At 41.3% G+C, this 16,677-nt stretch overlaps 1 protein-coding gene and 1 long non-coding RNA gene across 22 annotated transcripts in view; one reads left to right on the top strand and one right to left on the bottom strand.

The window, feature by feature from the left end:
- The window catches only part of PSD3 (pleckstrin and Sec7 domain containing 3), a 644,089-nt gene that overhangs the window by 319,452 nt on the left and 307,960 nt on the right, over positions 1 to 16,677 (top strand). For 17 of the 21 annotated variants that reach the window (XM_070598606.1, XM_070598605.1, XM_070598608.1 and 14 more), the window contains 2 exons: positions 3,729 to 4,833; positions 7,771 to 8,169. The exons of the other annotated variants lie outside the window; for them this stretch is intronic. In XM_070598606.1, coding sequence (XP_070454707.1) covers positions 3,729 to 4,833; positions 7,771 to 8,169 — 1,504 coding nt within the window. The remainder of the gene's footprint in view (positions 1 to 3,728; positions 4,834 to 7,770; positions 8,170 to 16,677) is intronic. 21 annotated transcript variants of the gene reach the window in all.
- LOC139080117 (uncharacterized) lies at positions 7,483 to 12,659 on the bottom strand. Its single transcript, XR_011534295.1, has 3 exons — positions 12,551 to 12,659; positions 12,282 to 12,454; positions 7,483 to 8,670 (listed from the first exon to the last, which is right to left on the bottom strand). It is a non-coding gene; the product is annotated as an uncharacterized lncRNA (long non-coding RNA).

The raw sequence follows: 16,677 nt of genomic DNA, 5'->3' as shown, positions 1-16,677 counted from the left end.
TCAGTATATAAAAATCAATTAACGTAGTACTCTCACACTAGAATAAAAGATAAAACCCGCATGAGTATCTCAATCCACAAAGCAAAAGCATTGGACAAAATTTGATGCCCTTTTATGATAAAAACACTCAACAAACCTAGAAGTAGAAGATATCTTCCTCATTTTGGTATAGGGCGTTTGTGAAAAAGCCACAGCTAACATCATACTTAACGATGAAAGACTGAAATCTTTCCCCTAAGATTAGGAACAAAACGAGGATGTCTGCTCTTACCATTTCTGTTCATCGTTGTACTGGGGATTCTAGCCAGGGCAATTAGGCAAAAAAATAAGACAAAATAAAAGGCATCCAGATAGGAAAGAAGAAAGTAAAATTATCTCTGTTTTCAGATGACATGATCTTGTATATAGGAAATCCTAAAGAATCCACAAAAAAGCTTTAGAACTAAGAAGTTCTGGAAGGTTACAGGATGTAAGTTCAATATTCAGTAACTAATTGTATTTCTGTATGCTAGCAATGAATAATCTGAAAATGAAATTAAAAAGCAATTCTACTTTTAATAGTATCAAAAAGAATGCCACAACTAGAAGGACCTGCAACTAAGATATACGACTATGTACAGGGGGGTTTGAGGAGATAAAGCAGAAAAAAAAAAAAAGAATAAAATACTTGGCATAAATTTAACAAAAATAATGCAAAACTTGTACATTTAAAACTATAAAAGTGTTTAAAGAAATTAAAATTAAATAAAAGGAAACACAGCCTATGATCATGGATCAAAAGATGTAATAGTAATACTGTCACAGTGCTGGCACTCTGCAAGTTCACCCGAGTTCCTATCAGAATTTCAGCCGTCTGACAAGCTGACCCTAAAATTCACGTGGGAAACGCAAGGGGCCCAGAGCAGCCAAAACAGCTTGGAGAAGGAAGAACAGAGTAGAAGGACGCACACCTCCTGAGGTACTTTCTGCAAAGCTGCAGTAATCTAGACAGTTTTATACCGGCAACAAGATAGGCTTCTAGCTCAATGGAATAGACTTGGAAGTCCAGAGATAAGCCTTTACATTTATGGTCAGTTGATTTTCTACAGTGGTATCAAGACAGTTCAGTGGGGGAAAAGAATAGTTTTTTCAAGAAATAGTGCTGGTTCAACTGGATATGCACATGCAAAAGAATGAAGTTGGATATCTGCTTCACACCATATACAAAGGTTAACTCAAAATCGATCAAAGGTCTAAATGTAATAGCTAACACTGTAAAACTCTTAGAAGAAAATGTAGGAATAAATCTTTGTGACCTTGGATTAGACAATAATTTGTTACATATCACACCAAAAGCACAAGCACCAAAAGAAAAAAAATCGATAAGGTGGATTGTCTCAAAATTAAAAACATTAGTGCTTTGAAAGACACCATCAACTAAGGGAAAATACAACCCACAGAACAGGAGAAAATATTTGCAGAGTATATATCTGATAAAGAACTTCTGTCCAGAATATATAATGTACTCTTGTAACTCAATAATACAAAAGACAAGTAAACCAATTATAAAATGGGCAAAGGATCTGAATAGATATGTCTTTAAACAAGATATATAAATGGCCAATAAGTACATGACAAGATGCTCAGTATCGTTAGTCACTAGGGAAATGCAAATCAAAACCACAGTGAGATATCATTTCACACCCACCAGGATGGCTATAATAAAAAGGATGGGCAGTAATGGAACTCTTAGACATTGCTAGTAGAAATGTAAAATGGTGCAGTTGCTTTGGAAAACTGGCAGTTTCTCTAAACATTAAATGTAGGATTACTATATGACCTAGAAATTCCACTCATAGGTGTATACTCAGGAGAATTGAAAATAAATGTAGACGTGAAGACTTGTATACAAATGTTCATTATTTATAATTGCCAAAAAGTGGAAACAACACAAATGTCCATCAACTGATGAATGGAGAATGATGAAGAAACTGTAGTATATGTATACAATGGTTTATTATCTGGCAATAAAAAGGAATGAAATTCTGATACATGCTGCAGTGTGGATAAACCTTGAAAGTATTGTGCTAAGTGAAAAAAGACAGACACAGAATGGCACGTATTGTCTGATTCCGTTTATATGACAGAAAGTCTCTTGGCAGTTACCAGGGGCTGGGGAGACAGGGTAATGGACAGTGACAGCTAATGCATACAGGGTTTTTTTTGTGAGGGAGGTGATGAAAATGTTCTGGAAATTTAGATAGTGGTAATGGTTGCACAAAACCACTGAATCTTAAGGGGAAAAATTTTTAAAGTTTTATTGCATTCTTTACTGAAAAATTAAAAATGTCAATATGCCGTTCTAGGAAGAGGGATCTTTATTGTTTTTAACTGTCTTCCTTTTCAAAACCAGGATTTGAAAAGTTGCTTCCTCTTCAGATTTCAGCAAGCCACATCCTCTTAGTTCTGTCTCGTGAAGGTATTTTAAATACGGCCATCACACAGAAGTGCTTCTTGAATTCCATCAATACTTGATTCAAATTTAATTTTAGAAATATACTTCAAATTATTTTAAAAATGAAATATGAAGCAGTATGTACTCTCAGATGTATTACTGTTTATCAAATTTTGCACACTGTGGGATGCTATGGCTTAACTCATGCTTCCAAGTTACCTTATTTTCTACATGCGCAGAATCAAGTCTTTCATATCGTTTCCATGTATATACTCAGACATTTGTCAAATATGTCACTAAACAGGAAGGTTGGAGCTCGCAGTGCTTTAAAAACAGCAACAACAATGACAATAACAACAAATGTCTTCTTTCATAAAGTTGTCAAAGTGAGTACTCTACATTTCTGGTGTAGAGTAGGATTTTCCTGATGGAAAGTAACCAAGACCAAGTTCACAAGGAAATTGGCTGCTGGAGCTGAGATGACTGTAACTCTTATCCCTAAACCCCCAAATTAAATTTTTGTTCAGCAGAACGTCTTCATTATTTCCTCTCACTGCCGTTTTAATAAGAAAATGTTGTAAATTTGATCCCAAAGAGTAAGTATATACTAATTATTGTTTTCAGTGCTTAATTTTTTGGGATTCTGCATATGATACCATTTAAATTTTTTTGCAGTTGAGATCCTGGAAATTTTTCTCAACACGTTAAATTTCCTGTTCCATTTTGACTTCACTCTCATTCTCCAGGGATGTCCTGAAAGCATTTTTTTTCCCCATAGAAATCTAGCTATAAAGGGTAGGCTTCTGGCTGAAAAAATATTTACTGACTTTAAATAGATTGTATCTTTTTTCTGAGGCTCCGTCTCAGAGGTTGCACTGCACGGATATTGTTGGCTGAACCATAGGCTATTTGTTGTTCTGCCCAATATAAATATTTTAGTTGCTGCTTCGTGAGTAGTATTTGGGAAGTGATATGTGTCCTTATTTTAATCTCTTTTTGCATATGCAGCAACTGAGTTGCACGTACAGGACTTTATCAGAAGCCAGGTTAAATATGGCGTGTGTCATTAGATTGCCTCCTTCTGTGCCAAAATGTTTGTGATTACATTCATGTAAGCTAAGTGGAAGGGACCACTGTCACGGTTATGTGTGGCAGGGTGGTGGTGGGGGGGAAGCAAACAGTGAAAGAATCAAATAAAGATTATTGAGTGCCTAACATGTGTGGATATTTATTAATACACATTGGAACCTATTGTTCAAAACAAGTCATTGTGTACATTCTGTTCTATTCATAGGTGATCATGGAGGAAGCACTTTACTCCCACCACATGTCACAAATGAATTTCCAGAATATGGGACCATGGAGGAAAGTGGAGAAAGCCTAAGAGCTTCTCTCAAGTTTGATGCAGAGTCTCTGCCATGTTGCCCACAAGGGCAGCAGGGGGTCCAGCTTCTTGCCGGCCACCACTCTGGGCTTGACAGTGTTACGGAAGGACCAAAAGATGTTGGAGAGCCCCCCTCTCAAAGTCATCTCAAGGAACAAAGTTTACAACCCATTGACTCTTTGATTTCAGCTCTGAAAGCCACAGAAGCCAGAATAGCTTTAGGAACATTACAGGCTACAAAGGTACTAGACAAAGATGCTGCTTCTAGTTTGTCAGTTCAGCAGGTGGAAAAAGAGGTGGACACTGACAGTCAGAAAGTACAGAGAGCCAACAAACTGTTCTCTGCTGGCCAAGAAAAATCACCAGATAGACCTTTCTCAGCTGAAGTTATGACTGAGGACAGTTTGTGTTTGAGCATCCAGAAGGATCTGACGGTACTGTTAACTGGAGAAACTCAGGCAGAGCTTCCCCAGATAACCACTGGGAGAAGAGGGGCTCTCCACGTGCAGAAGCCAGCTTGTCCAGTCTCCGCTGTGGGGAGCCCAGCAGCAACCCACGACTCTGCGGGCAGTGTTGGTGTTTTGAGAGAGAGAAGGTCTGATCTGGGGCGAGAGCACCCAGGGGGCTGTGATCGAGGCGGCTCTGCGGGACGCCCAGGCCGGGTCAAACATGTGGGATTTCAGGGGGTGGAAATATTGTGGACAGGAGGGGAGAAAGGAGAGACATGGCATCCTGTGGATTATGAGACATCATTGGAAAGGACCACCTCTCTTGAAAGCAAAGAGTTTTCCAAAGTGCCAGACCATCTCGTCTCATCTGCTCGTTTATGTAATTCAATTGGTTTAACTGAGAATGTTTGGGATGGAACCTGGAGAGCACCTTCAGAGAGGCCTGGCGCCAGCTCAGGGACATTTTCCCCTGCCCCTCTTGTTGAGAGTGGAGAGGATGAAGTCTTCCTAAAGGAAAACAAAGAACATCTTGAGAAGAAGCCTGAACTGGAGAGAGACCAGGAAAGGTGAGCTCCCATAGTAGTGCTGCTGTCTTTGACGCCTGGTGCAGATTATAGGAAACCCTTATCCTGTGCTTGGCTGTGAGAACTCAGCTCACAATATCCTGGATCCTTGTTATCATAGACTGGAAGAGAAGGTACTGTAAGCTAGGTTCCTTCCAAGTTTCTAAGATCCTAAAGTGAGCTTGTAATGAAGCTGTCCTTTAGGCATAGACCAGGGAAGCAGAGTTATGGAGAGCCTGTGAACACTAAACTTTGTGAATCCATTTCTGACATTTTGTTATATTTGACAGGTTTCAAGTTTTCCAATATTGAGGTAACTAAAACACCCCACAGTTATCCTTAATAACGTGAAGGGGTTTGGACTCCTTTGACATATCCTGTAGTCATCACATTCTGTCTTAGGCTTGTTTTCTGGGTGCAACACCAGTGCCTACATCCCTCCTACCTACATGTTTGAGCACAGAGGTTCTGGGTTTGGGCTGACCCAACTTTCTAGGTTTAGAAAGGAGGTCAGGAGGCCAGAACTAGATTATAATTCACTCGTTCCATGGCATTCACATGAGAATCCCTTCTCACATGTAGTGTATGTTTTGTTTATAGCCCTGATAAGTAAACTTGGCATCATACGGTATTTCTTGGTCTTGCCATACATTTCTGACATCCGTACCAGCTTAGAGCCTGGATAAATGGAAGACATGTGTTTTACTTTTTCACTTCCTTTGCTTGTAGTTTGACCATATAGTGCTGCTTTTGGCAAAATCATTTGTGGTGTACTATTATTTTGAATTTGTACTGTCTTTTCTCCCGTCAGTCCTCATGACACCACAAGTTATAGTTTATATGGGAGAACATCTGTGTCAAGGCTGAAGGGTTTTATTGGTTTGTTTGGTGTAAGGAAATGCCTTTTCCCCTACAGTTAATTAACAAATCAGCTGAGCATGCTGCTCCTTTAGGATGGCTGGCAGGACTCCTCCTCTCCACTCCCACTCCCTGCCCCCAACTCATAAAATCTCCAGACTTCCCTCAAAAGCAGCGTTGATATGTGGCACATGGCTCAGTAATTATATTCTCTCTGGAATAAGCACTTTGGCTTTTGTGCAGATTATTAATTTATTCCTCGTCTCCTCCCTCCCACCTTCCCTCCTTTCCTTCCACAAATGAGTTTTGATTGTCTGTTATGTCCTTAACACCGCTAGATGCTGGGCATAAAGGAATGTTCAGAGTAGGTATGGCCTCTGGTCACTGTCCCCATGCACTTTACTGCTGAAGATAACCACTGAACATTTAAACACATTAATAATTATAGGATCACAACTTGTACTGGGTTTTGTGAAGGGAAAGAAGAGAGACATACTAGAAAAAATAATTTGAATGCAGGAGAGAAGCTAATTCACTTGATGGCTTGGGAAGGCCTTTCTGTGGAAATGATAATTAGGCGGAGACTTGAGGAATGAATATAAGTTAGCCAGGTGGAGAATGGGAAGGAAGAATATTCCAGAAGAGGGAACAATGCGCACAGGAGGCCTGGTGCATTGCCTGCCTCCATGTGCTTCCTGGAGCTGTGCAAAGCAAAGACCTTAGGGTAAGTTTAAAGATTTGAAACTCCTCCAGTTCGGCTCGAGCTTAAGGAGCTGGGAGAGAGTGGTGGGCAGAGTGTGGAGAGGTCGGGAGCAGCTTCATCATAGAACTTTCCATTTTATTCCAAGTGCAGTGAGAAGCCATTAAGGAGTTATAAACCCAAAATAGTATTTCGTATATGGTAGACCTTCAGAAATTTAAAAACAACAAAGAAAACCGTATTATTGAATATTAAGTCCTGGTAATACCTAGGAATATGGATAATTTATGGGGTAGTTTTATTCCTGTTTATGGGAATCTGATGCTCAGAGAGGTTAAGTTGCCTAGTGACATAGCTAGTAATTGGCATATTCAGAATTCAGCTCCATGTTTTTCTAACTCTTGACTACTTGCTGTTACTGAGTTTTAAAATTTTACTTAGTTAATCTAATGTTCATTTTTTTTTTTGGAGGAAGATTACCCCTGAGCTAACATCTGCCACCAATCCTCCTCTTTTTGCTGAGGAAGACTGGCCCTGAGCTAACATCCTTGCCCATCTTCGTCTACATTACATGTGGGACGTCTGCCACAGCATGGCTTGCCAAGTGGTGCCATGTCTGCACCCGGGATCTGAACCGGTGAACCCCGGGCCGCTGAAGCGAAACATGTGAACTTAACCGCTGCACCACCAGGCCGGCCCCAACCTAATGTTCATTTTTAATATGTGAGGAACATGCCACATATTAACTAATTAATACCCCACCCCTGTATATTAACTTGTCAGTTGTTTCTAGGTTTTCCCTGTTTTGGTCAGCCTTGGCAATAAACTTTTCTGTTGACTTTTTCAAGGTCGTGCATTGGCTGCTTTTGGCCCTAAAATCTCTCTGCAGTGCTGCCTTCTTGTCAGCAGGGGGCAGCCCTTGAATTTACCGTATTTGTCCTTTTGAGGGCATCTGGTCTTATTTAAATCAGAAAGTATTAATAGACTGAGGAAAATTTAGTGTGATTTTACTCCATTAAGTTTACACGGTATATTAATCTGCTTCTGTTAAAATGAAGAATGACTGTAGCTGTCAATAACTTGGAGTTGTTGGCCGAGAATTTAATATTTTATTCAAATATTCATTGGACCAGTCGTATTTACATACTAGGAAACTAGTTTGAAACTATATTACATTATTTAGAGGGTAGTGTAGCACTGTATGCTAAGAGATTTTTCAACCCGAATATGTTCATATATTCCCAAATATATTAAGACAAAGGCCAGTGAATACAAGTGTTAGCTCTACAGAATGTTATCTTATTTTCTGTGGTTGAAGGGGAAAAAATAAAAAGAAAAAATTAACCTAATACTGAAATTCTTGGCTCTTATTTCCTTTCCAGGATTCTTGAGCAAGAAGAGCACTTTAGGGGAGGAGATGACGACACCCTTGGGCCTGGGGGTGCAGAAGACTCCACTGACGTATACAGTTCCCAGTTTGAAACCATTTTGGACAACACTTCTTTATACTACAGTGCGGAGTCCTTGGAGACATTGTACTCAGAGCCTGATAGCTATTTCAGCTTTGAAATGCCCCTCACTCCAATGATACAGCAGCGCATTAAAGAAGGCAGTCACTTCCTGGAGAGGACGTCAGTGGGAGGACAGCAAGACATTCTGAGTGTCTCAGCAGATGGTGGCATAGTGATGGCCTCTTCTAGTGGGCTCACCAATGGGCTGAATGAGGCCAGTGACTCCATCCACATGAAAGGCACCCCCCCGGAGATTGTTTTCTGGGGAAGGTACTAGTCCCATTCTCATTAATTTCATGCTGGTGGTTTTTTGTAGCATTTTCTTTTTTAGAAAATCTTAGTGTGGAATATATTTGAAAAGCATTTGGCCAGTTTCTGTGGATATAAATGAATGATATGAGTAAAAAGTAATTTGGGTTTTAGGGGCAGGCAGAGTACACTTTAGTGGTTTGCCAGATGGGCAAGCTGTAGTCGTTCTATTTGGTGGTATTTCCTGGATTACCATATGCAGATTGCATCCTGAACAGGTACTTGTGGGCGATGAGTAGCTCCGAGGATGCAGCTTTGGTGACAGTGGCGTGGTGCTGTGAGCAGAACACTGAGATCTTGGCTTTCGTCCTGGCACTGACGTTGTTGATGACTCGGAGCATGTTGTTTCATTAGGCCAGAGATGCCTTAAGTGTAAATTGAGGGTATTGAATCTGATGGTTCCCAAGCCTGTTCCAGTCCTTTGCTCTGTGAGGTGCTGTTCTTCCGGGAGTCGTCCTGTTCCTGAGATAGTGAGAGAAGGATCTGATTACATGGATGCTTGTTAGAGCTGATGCCTTGGTCAAAGCTATAAATGTTTATCTTCTCACTCTACCTTAGGATTTAAGTCTACCTGGGAGATAAAATGACAGATTATATAGGTCATGTGTGCCATACCTGTCATTTAGTAATTCCCTGTTTATTTATGGATTATCCAGCATCTCATTTCTTCTTGCTCATCATCCTTCAGTCTTTTACCTGTCCTTTAGCATCTCCATCCGTGGGCAGAGAATGCTAAACTCCTTAGCGATTTTATGATTTAGTTTTGATATATATTTCCTGAATTAAAGTGTGTCAGTGGGTGTGTTGGGGAAGGAGGTGGAGGGGAGGTTAAATGGGTATAAACTATTTTAAAGCTGTATGAAAAAATGTCAGTGCTTTTTTTTAAAAGTCAGTATTCATATTACAAGTTCCCAGTGAACCTCTCTATGAGCAGTCTGTCCTGTATTAAGCATTTTTTATAACCAGTTTATAGGTTCATAATTCATTGGATGAGCACATTGAGAACTGACACATTGTAACTTCGTAGCTCTCCATTTCCATGTGAAATGGGCCTCGGACGTTCGTCATCTTCTTAGGTCACAGTGAGATAATGTAAAGAACACAGGTCTCAAAAGCAGAAGATCTCGGTCTAAATTACTTGTCAAGCCACTTATTCTCTCTGAAAATTGCTTTCTTTATTTGCAAAACGGGGTTAATGATATTCAGTATGCTGTGTGGCTGTGAGAGTTAAAGAGTTGATTAAAGCGCCTAGCACGGTGCCTGGTACAAAGTAGGAGCTTGAGTAAATGTGTGAATCAGAACTGGTTGGCTAAGCCCACATTTAGACTTCTCGTATCCCTGAGAGGGAGGTGTTGCTGAGAGAACGGGTTTCTCCAAGGGGAAGATGTCCCTGTGAGGGAGGGTATCTCCGAGGGAGGATCCCTGAGAGGGCGCATCTCTCAGTGGAGGGGCCACTTTAGTCCTTTTGTTTCACTATCATCTCTGATAACTGTAAATTGTGATAGCATACAGGTATACATATATATAGCACAGGTATGCAGATGATTTCCTTGAAATTCCAAGCCAACTTTCTGGGGTGAGTAGAAGCTGTTTTTATTACAGACCCAAAATAGCATGGGGAGCTGAGGCTTTTTGGGCTGGGAGGCTTTGCTCCGGGAGCCACAGGGAGGGCGAGTAAATAAAGACAAAAGGTGAGCATCAGCAAATTAGAGCAGGAAGGAACTGGGTGAAAGGTTTATCAAATATATGGTTTGCTCACTTAGAAATAGGAAGTAGTCATTACTGGGGCCAGTATGAGAGCCAGTCATTAGTAGGGCAGAGTTAGATAGTTAAAATAGAGTATTGGAGTAAGTTATAGTATTTTAGCATCTCAGATTTAGACAGTAGTATACTTCAGGCTGTCTCAAGATAAAGTTTTAGTTGCATCACCTGCATTGTTACACCATGAGATCTTGTCCAGTGATAAGACCGAATTCTAGTACCAAATGAGAAGCATCTTAGAGATGAGCCATCTGGACTCCTCACGCAGCTCTGGCACACTTGCACGTGGTTCCTGCCCAGCGGTCATTCCCGCTTTCCTGAGCACTGCCAGTGACTTGGGCAGAGCGGTGTGGTGGGCCACCTCGTTTGTGTTCTTTGAGTTGGCATAAGATAATGAGTGGTTATAGGTGGAGAAGGTTTTGTTTTGTGGTATATCTCTCTATTCGGGGTTAAAAAAAATAGGGCAGGCTCAATGATCCTAAGAAATTTTAAAGAAACTGGAATAACTTCCATATTTTTCTCCTCCTCTGCCTTCTTGGTGCTTTGGAGAAGTTGCAGCATCAGAGGAATTGTAGGTTGAAGAATTATGACATGTTCCAGCTTGAAGGGGGCCATAGATAATCTTGTTTTAGAGTAAAGAATCTGAATCCCAGTTTGGTGGGGTGGATTTACCTGGTGACAGATCCTACACCAGAATTCAAATTGCTTGACTCCTAGACCAGGTACATTTACCATTCTAGGCTGCCATGTCTCATATCTTTTTTCTTTCTTTTGAACTAATTTGTCTTATGCTACATGGCTGTAGAGCCAGAAGTCTGAGTTGATAATTATAAGGCTGGTTGTTGGTGGTGGTGGTGGTGAGTGTGTTCAACTTGAGAAAAAATTTACCAGATTGTTAATAAACGTGTCTCCATAAATTTTTAAAGTAATCAATGAGAAACTGTTTGAAAAGTTCTGCATTAAAACATCCTCTGCAGAGGTAAGGAGGTAGACACAGAGGCATTGACATAGCAGTGCACACGATTGAATTCCCTCAGTCAGGCACTCAGGGCCAGAGTGTTAGGATTCAAGGAAAAGAAATTCCAGCTGTATTAATAAATGTTGTGATACTTACCAAGGAAAGTGACAAAACAAGCACATGTGCCTAGTGCTCCAGTTCTACTTACTGGCCTCTCCTGGCTCCTTGGCACTGGACTAAGGGGTCTGACTGTACTGGATAAAGTGAACTCTAAGGAGGGCACAAAGGAAAGGGGACAGCGAGACCAGGAAGTCTGTCTCCCTGATAATGTGTCTTTGATTCTAGCTGGACATGAACCAAGAAAATTAATTCTGTCCTGTTGAGGTACTGATTTTAATGTATGAAACGTTAGTTGTCAGCCAGTAGAAAATACTGTAAGATTACTTCAGGTGGTCACTAAACACAATTTTATATCTTATGTGTCCCATAGGTTTTATTTATTTAATAAACACATGGTGCTTAATTCTCATAATAAGCTAGGAGAAAAGAACTATTAATGCTCTCATTTTCCAGATAAGGTAACTGAGGCACAGAGCAGCTGAGTAACTTGCAAATGTCACACAGATGGTAAGTGGCACACCTAGGATTTGAGCCCAAGCAGTCAGGATCCAGAGCCCATTGATTTTTGGTTTCAAAACAAAAATATATTTGTTTGGCATTACCTAGTATTTTTTAAAATCCTTTTCTATTTCAATATGTGCCTTTACTTTGTCATGAAGGTTATTTCTTTGGCAATCTTTGGCAGTGATTTCTTTCGAATGCAGGCTGACGCTGTTCTCTTTTGTGTGCTGCTTCAGGGAAGGGTGATGAGGATGTCGAAGCACCTTGGCAAACCCTGGTGCCCTCTCAGAACACCCTCCAGTCTTAGATTTAGCTGTGCTTGAGGGCCAGAGGGAGATTGGTCTTCCCTGTTACTCTCTGCACTTAAACAAGAAAATACTTCAAATCTGTAATCAGGTTGGAAAGGACGTTTTAAGAGCACGTGTACTCACTGTTTGTCTTTTAAAGGATTATACACCTTTGTGATACCAAATAGATCACTCTGTATGGTGAAAAAACCTCTTAAGATGCTATAAATCTGGACAGGAATAGTTAAGTTCTCTCAGGTGCTGGGTGCTCTGTCTGTCAGGAAATAGCTCACGCTGAGTGTAACACAATATCTTAATGAAGGAGCAAGAGTAGCATCCCACCCTTTGTGGTCCAGCTACATAGCACTCAGGCTGACAGGATCAGCGGTGCTGTGTGAAGTCCAGTCACATGGCTCCAAAATTAGAAAGGATAATTAGAGACTTACAGTTAGACACGTTCCAATGGGTTCCTTTGTGTCTGGGTGCTTCTCCCTCGCCGGCCCATCAGCTAATGGCTGCAACTCCCCTCAGTAAGTCCCGACCTGAGACCGTAAGGCACAAGTGTTGTCGTGATGGCATTAGCAGAGCTGAGTGTTGTCCGTTTCTGTTGAGCTTGGGTCTGGACAGATAGGAAAAGAGGTGAAGCAAGTACAGTAACATGGCAGGAGCTTCTATTTCGGTTTTCAGAAATATAGAAACTGCTTTTTAAAATTACCTTTGTAGTGTAATAGATATATTTTATGTCTCAGCTTGCTAGTTTTTCTTTCTGATGATACTGCTCAGGGTTGGAGGAGTACGCTGCAGAGGTGGACTGCATCTGTGTGCAGCTGCTGTGCCTGAGGAGGGCGCTTCAGCCATGGGGCCCCTGAGCCTGACCGCTGTTGTGCTCTGCCTTCCTGCTGGTTCCCCCCTTCGCAAATGGATGCTGGCATTTAGAAGTATCCTTTTTCTTCTTCAGTTTTTCCCTTTCTTTAGTGTCTTTCTGTCTAGGAAGAAGTCACATGAAACAAGATTAACACTTACAGAAATTTATTGAAATGTGATATCAAAAATTTTTTTGACATCTCAATTTAAAACCTGCAGGCATTTTAATATCATGTATAAATGTTAAAATAAGAAATTCAAATAATGTGATAAGAGTTAAGGTGATGACAGAGGAAAAGGTTTTGATCATGAACCCCTGCTTTTCCTGTCACCAGCGGAAAGCTCTGCCACCTCGCAGTTGCTGTTGCTCTGGAAATCTCGTTAGTCCTTTTCCTTTAAGTTTTAAAACTTGTTCTGTAGAAAATAGGTTCTCACTTTTCTCTTTCTGGCTTCCTGAAGCAGTGGTAAATGGTGACCTTTCCTGTGTACTGTAAAAGAGCCTGCTCAGTGATCAGGGGTCACGGTTCTACTAGGTTTCAGAGCCAGTCCTGTCTGGGTTCGTATCCTGCTGCGGTTACTTACTAGGTGTGTGATCTTGACTAAATTACGGAAAACTTGGCAACTTTCCAAGTGTAATACCTCTTGGGTAAAGGAGGGAGAAGCAAATAAGATTAATCAAGTGAAAAAAGCCAAGAAAGGAAAATCAAGTGGATTAACAATGCCTGGTACATAGTAAGAGCTAAATAAGTGAAAGTTCATAATAATACCGATGACAGTAGTAACCCGAAGAAAGTCATCATGCCTCCCCACCATCTGCTGAAGTCCTGGATCAGCCTCTGAACTACCAGCACCATCCTCCCAGCCCTAAGCTATCTGAAACCCCTATTACTGGATTTCCCGAGATATCGATTCTTTTCATAAAGTACAGTGCACTGTGGTAGGGTAGCGTAAATACAGGGATCTGGGATCAGAAGATGGAAGGGGAAGTCATCCTCTTTATCGGCTACCTGATCTTGGATAGGTTGTTTGACTTTAAGGAACCCCTGATTCCTTATTGGTAAAATGGAAATAACCTTCCCACCTGATTTACAGTTTTGTTACAAGAATTTGCTAAGTGCTAGTTTGTGGATATTCATTTTAAACCTATCATGAGTTTTGCTGTGGTCTGAATAATAGTCTAGGGAACATAAGAAGATAGATAAGAAAAAGACTGGTAAAGAAAAAAGATACAAGGATTTGGTGAATGTTTGAATGTAGGATACAAGGGCAGAGTCAAAATGATTATGAGATTTCAAGCGTGGATGACTTACCTAATCAAGCAACAATGAACGGGAGTTGGGGAGAGCAGCAGGTTTGTCAGAGAGCATAGCAGTGGGTCAGTTTAAGCAGGTTAAATTTGAGCAGAGTGAGGGTCCTTCATGCGGAAATGCTGTGGGAATGTGGGAGTGAAGGTCGGATGGAGAGATCTGGAGTCACCATTTAGAGTGAAGCTTGCAGCTGTGAGCGAGAGTGAGTCTTGAGGGGTGAGGAGTGGGCTGAGGCCGGGGTGAGACGTGTGCACATGAGAGCACTTGGTGCTGCTTGTGTGTCTTTCTAATTCCATCTTTGTAGAAACTGTGCCCTCTAAGGTGAGTTTCCCGGCACGCTCTGTGCTTGCCTCCCTTCCTTGACAGTGGCTTGCTTGTCAGGGAGCCTAGGTGCAAGCTGAGTGCGCTGGTCCTCAGGTGTTCCTCCACTTCCTCTCAGGGGCTGGCCCTGGCTCTGGTGATTTGGAGCTCTCCCTGTTTGTTGGGTGCCTCTTGTATTAACTGGTGATGACTTCAGCAAATGGTCCTGGATTTGAAATACGGATTCTCAGAAACATTCCAATTCTGTAGTTTAAACCTTAAAACAAAGTAATGCCCTGGAGATTGGTGGATAGTGCTGTGAAGAGTACTGTAAGGTGCTGGTTAAGTGGATATCTTTTATCAAAGACCAGATTGTAAGGTTTCAGATGATAAAAGACATAGGCGTATATGTTATTACAAGAAGGATCATAGCTCTAAACAAAAACAGGATTGGTGGTTAATATTTTAACTGATTGGGATGATACAGCAATCTTTTTATTCATATATCGGTGTATTATTTAACTTTTAAAGGAAACAATAACATTTCCTCTCAGCAGAGGTCACTTAACACAAGATTTGCAACACTGGATGAGAAAGAATTGATCTGTGGTTTGGGGAAGGAAAAAGATGGAGACCTTCTCCAAATAAATAGTTCTTTGAAGGTATTTTACATAGGGGTACTAATTGATCAGAACCCCAAATGGGTATGTTTCCAGTGCTTTACTCTTGTTTTTCTTTTTCTCCTCTGAATCTCATAAGCTTTCTCTAAACTGAAATAGAGTCTGTATGAAACTGGCTCGGGCTCTAGCAGAGCCTTAATGTTTAGTACCTGAGCGGCCATGGCGCAAGGCAAGGGGAAGGTAATTTTTCTCACGAATGCTAATGAGGATTAATATTAAGCTCCATCTAAGCCAGTGTTTATAGATAAATGCTTTGATTTCATAATCCACACACCTCCTGTGCTGTTTCCTATGCCTGTGCCTGAACCCCATCTGCCGGTATTCTGCTGGTCTCTGAATGTAGAATTATGAAAGGGAAGCCTTCTAAATTATACTCACTGAGCTACTAAGGTTTTTTTTTTTTTTTTTAAGATTTTTTATTTTATTCGTTTTTCTCACCAAAGCCCCCCGGTACGTAGTTGTATATTCTTCGCTGTGGCTCCTTCTAGTTGTGGCACGTGGGACGCTGCCTCAGCGTGGTTTGATGAGCAGTGCCATGTCCACCCCCAGGATTCGAACCAACGAAACACTGGGCTGCCTGCAGCGGAGCGCGCGAACTTAACCACTCGGCCACGGGGCCAGCCCCAGAACTATTGAGGTTTTTAATCTTGCTGCTCACCATCTTGCTACTCAGCAGCGTTGACGTGGGAGCTTGTTAGAAGTGCAGAATCTCAGGCCCCGCCCTTGACCTACTAAATTAGAATCTACATTTTAAGACAGTATCCAGGTGATTTAAATATGCATTGAAGTTTGAGAAGTACTGGTCTAGAATAGTCATCTATGGACCAAACTGAAGTAGGAAAGCCCTAGAACAGGGTTCTCTAACTTGCCTGCACATTAGATTTACAGGGGGAGGTCTTTAAAATTGGGACTCCCCAGTCTCACTGCCTGGATTCTGTTGGTCTAGGGTGGCACCCAGACAGTGAGGGCCTTGAGAGCTTCCCAGGTGACTGATGTCAGCCTAGGTTGTCGGCCTCTCATCTTGGAGCTCACCCCTGACCTATTCAACCAAAATGTATTTTAACAAATTCCCAGGTGATTCACAAGCACTTTAAAGTTTGAGAACACTGGAAGCTGTACAGAGGCAGAATATAAAGCTGAGTAGTGCAGTCCTTCTTCCTAGGGGAGCAAGCCTGTTCGAGGTCATTGTACCAGTGGCAGAGAGAAGTCTCCTAGCAGAGGTCTGCAGAAGTGAGTGGCCCTGGCTGTGAACCTCGATGTGATTTCTTGTGTCACCTTTGGTGTAGCGATCCTAGGCGGTACCCATCCCTACTCCGGAAATACAGGGGTTGGTCCATTTTCCTGCTAGGAAACAGTATGGTTTCCTAGTGAGCAGTGTGGGTTCTTAAGTCAGTCTGCTTTGGTTCAAATTTTGGTGAATTCTCTCTCTAAACCTCAACTTCCTTATCTGGGAAAAGGGATGATAATTTATTGCCATTTGATGAGTACCCAGAAAATGTTGCCTCTTATTATCAGTAATAACACTGCTTGAATTCTTGTCTTTAAAACTTCTTCAGAGTCACTCGGTATGAATGAACTGTGGTCAAATCGACGTAGGATGCTGCATATCTGTAATAATAATTCTAAGAGCCTTAGATTCCTTGAAGCTGGGAGTTTTAATGATGGTTTGTTTTATTGTCTTTGTAATTACT

This window comes from Equus przewalskii, chromosome 28 (genome assembly GCF_037783145.1).
Source record: "Equus przewalskii isolate Varuska chromosome 28, EquPr2, whole genome shotgun sequence".
Lineage (NCBI taxonomy): Eukaryota > Metazoa > Chordata > Mammalia > Perissodactyla > Equidae > Equus > Equus przewalskii.
This window is presented reverse-complemented; position numbering and strand designations above follow the sequence as displayed.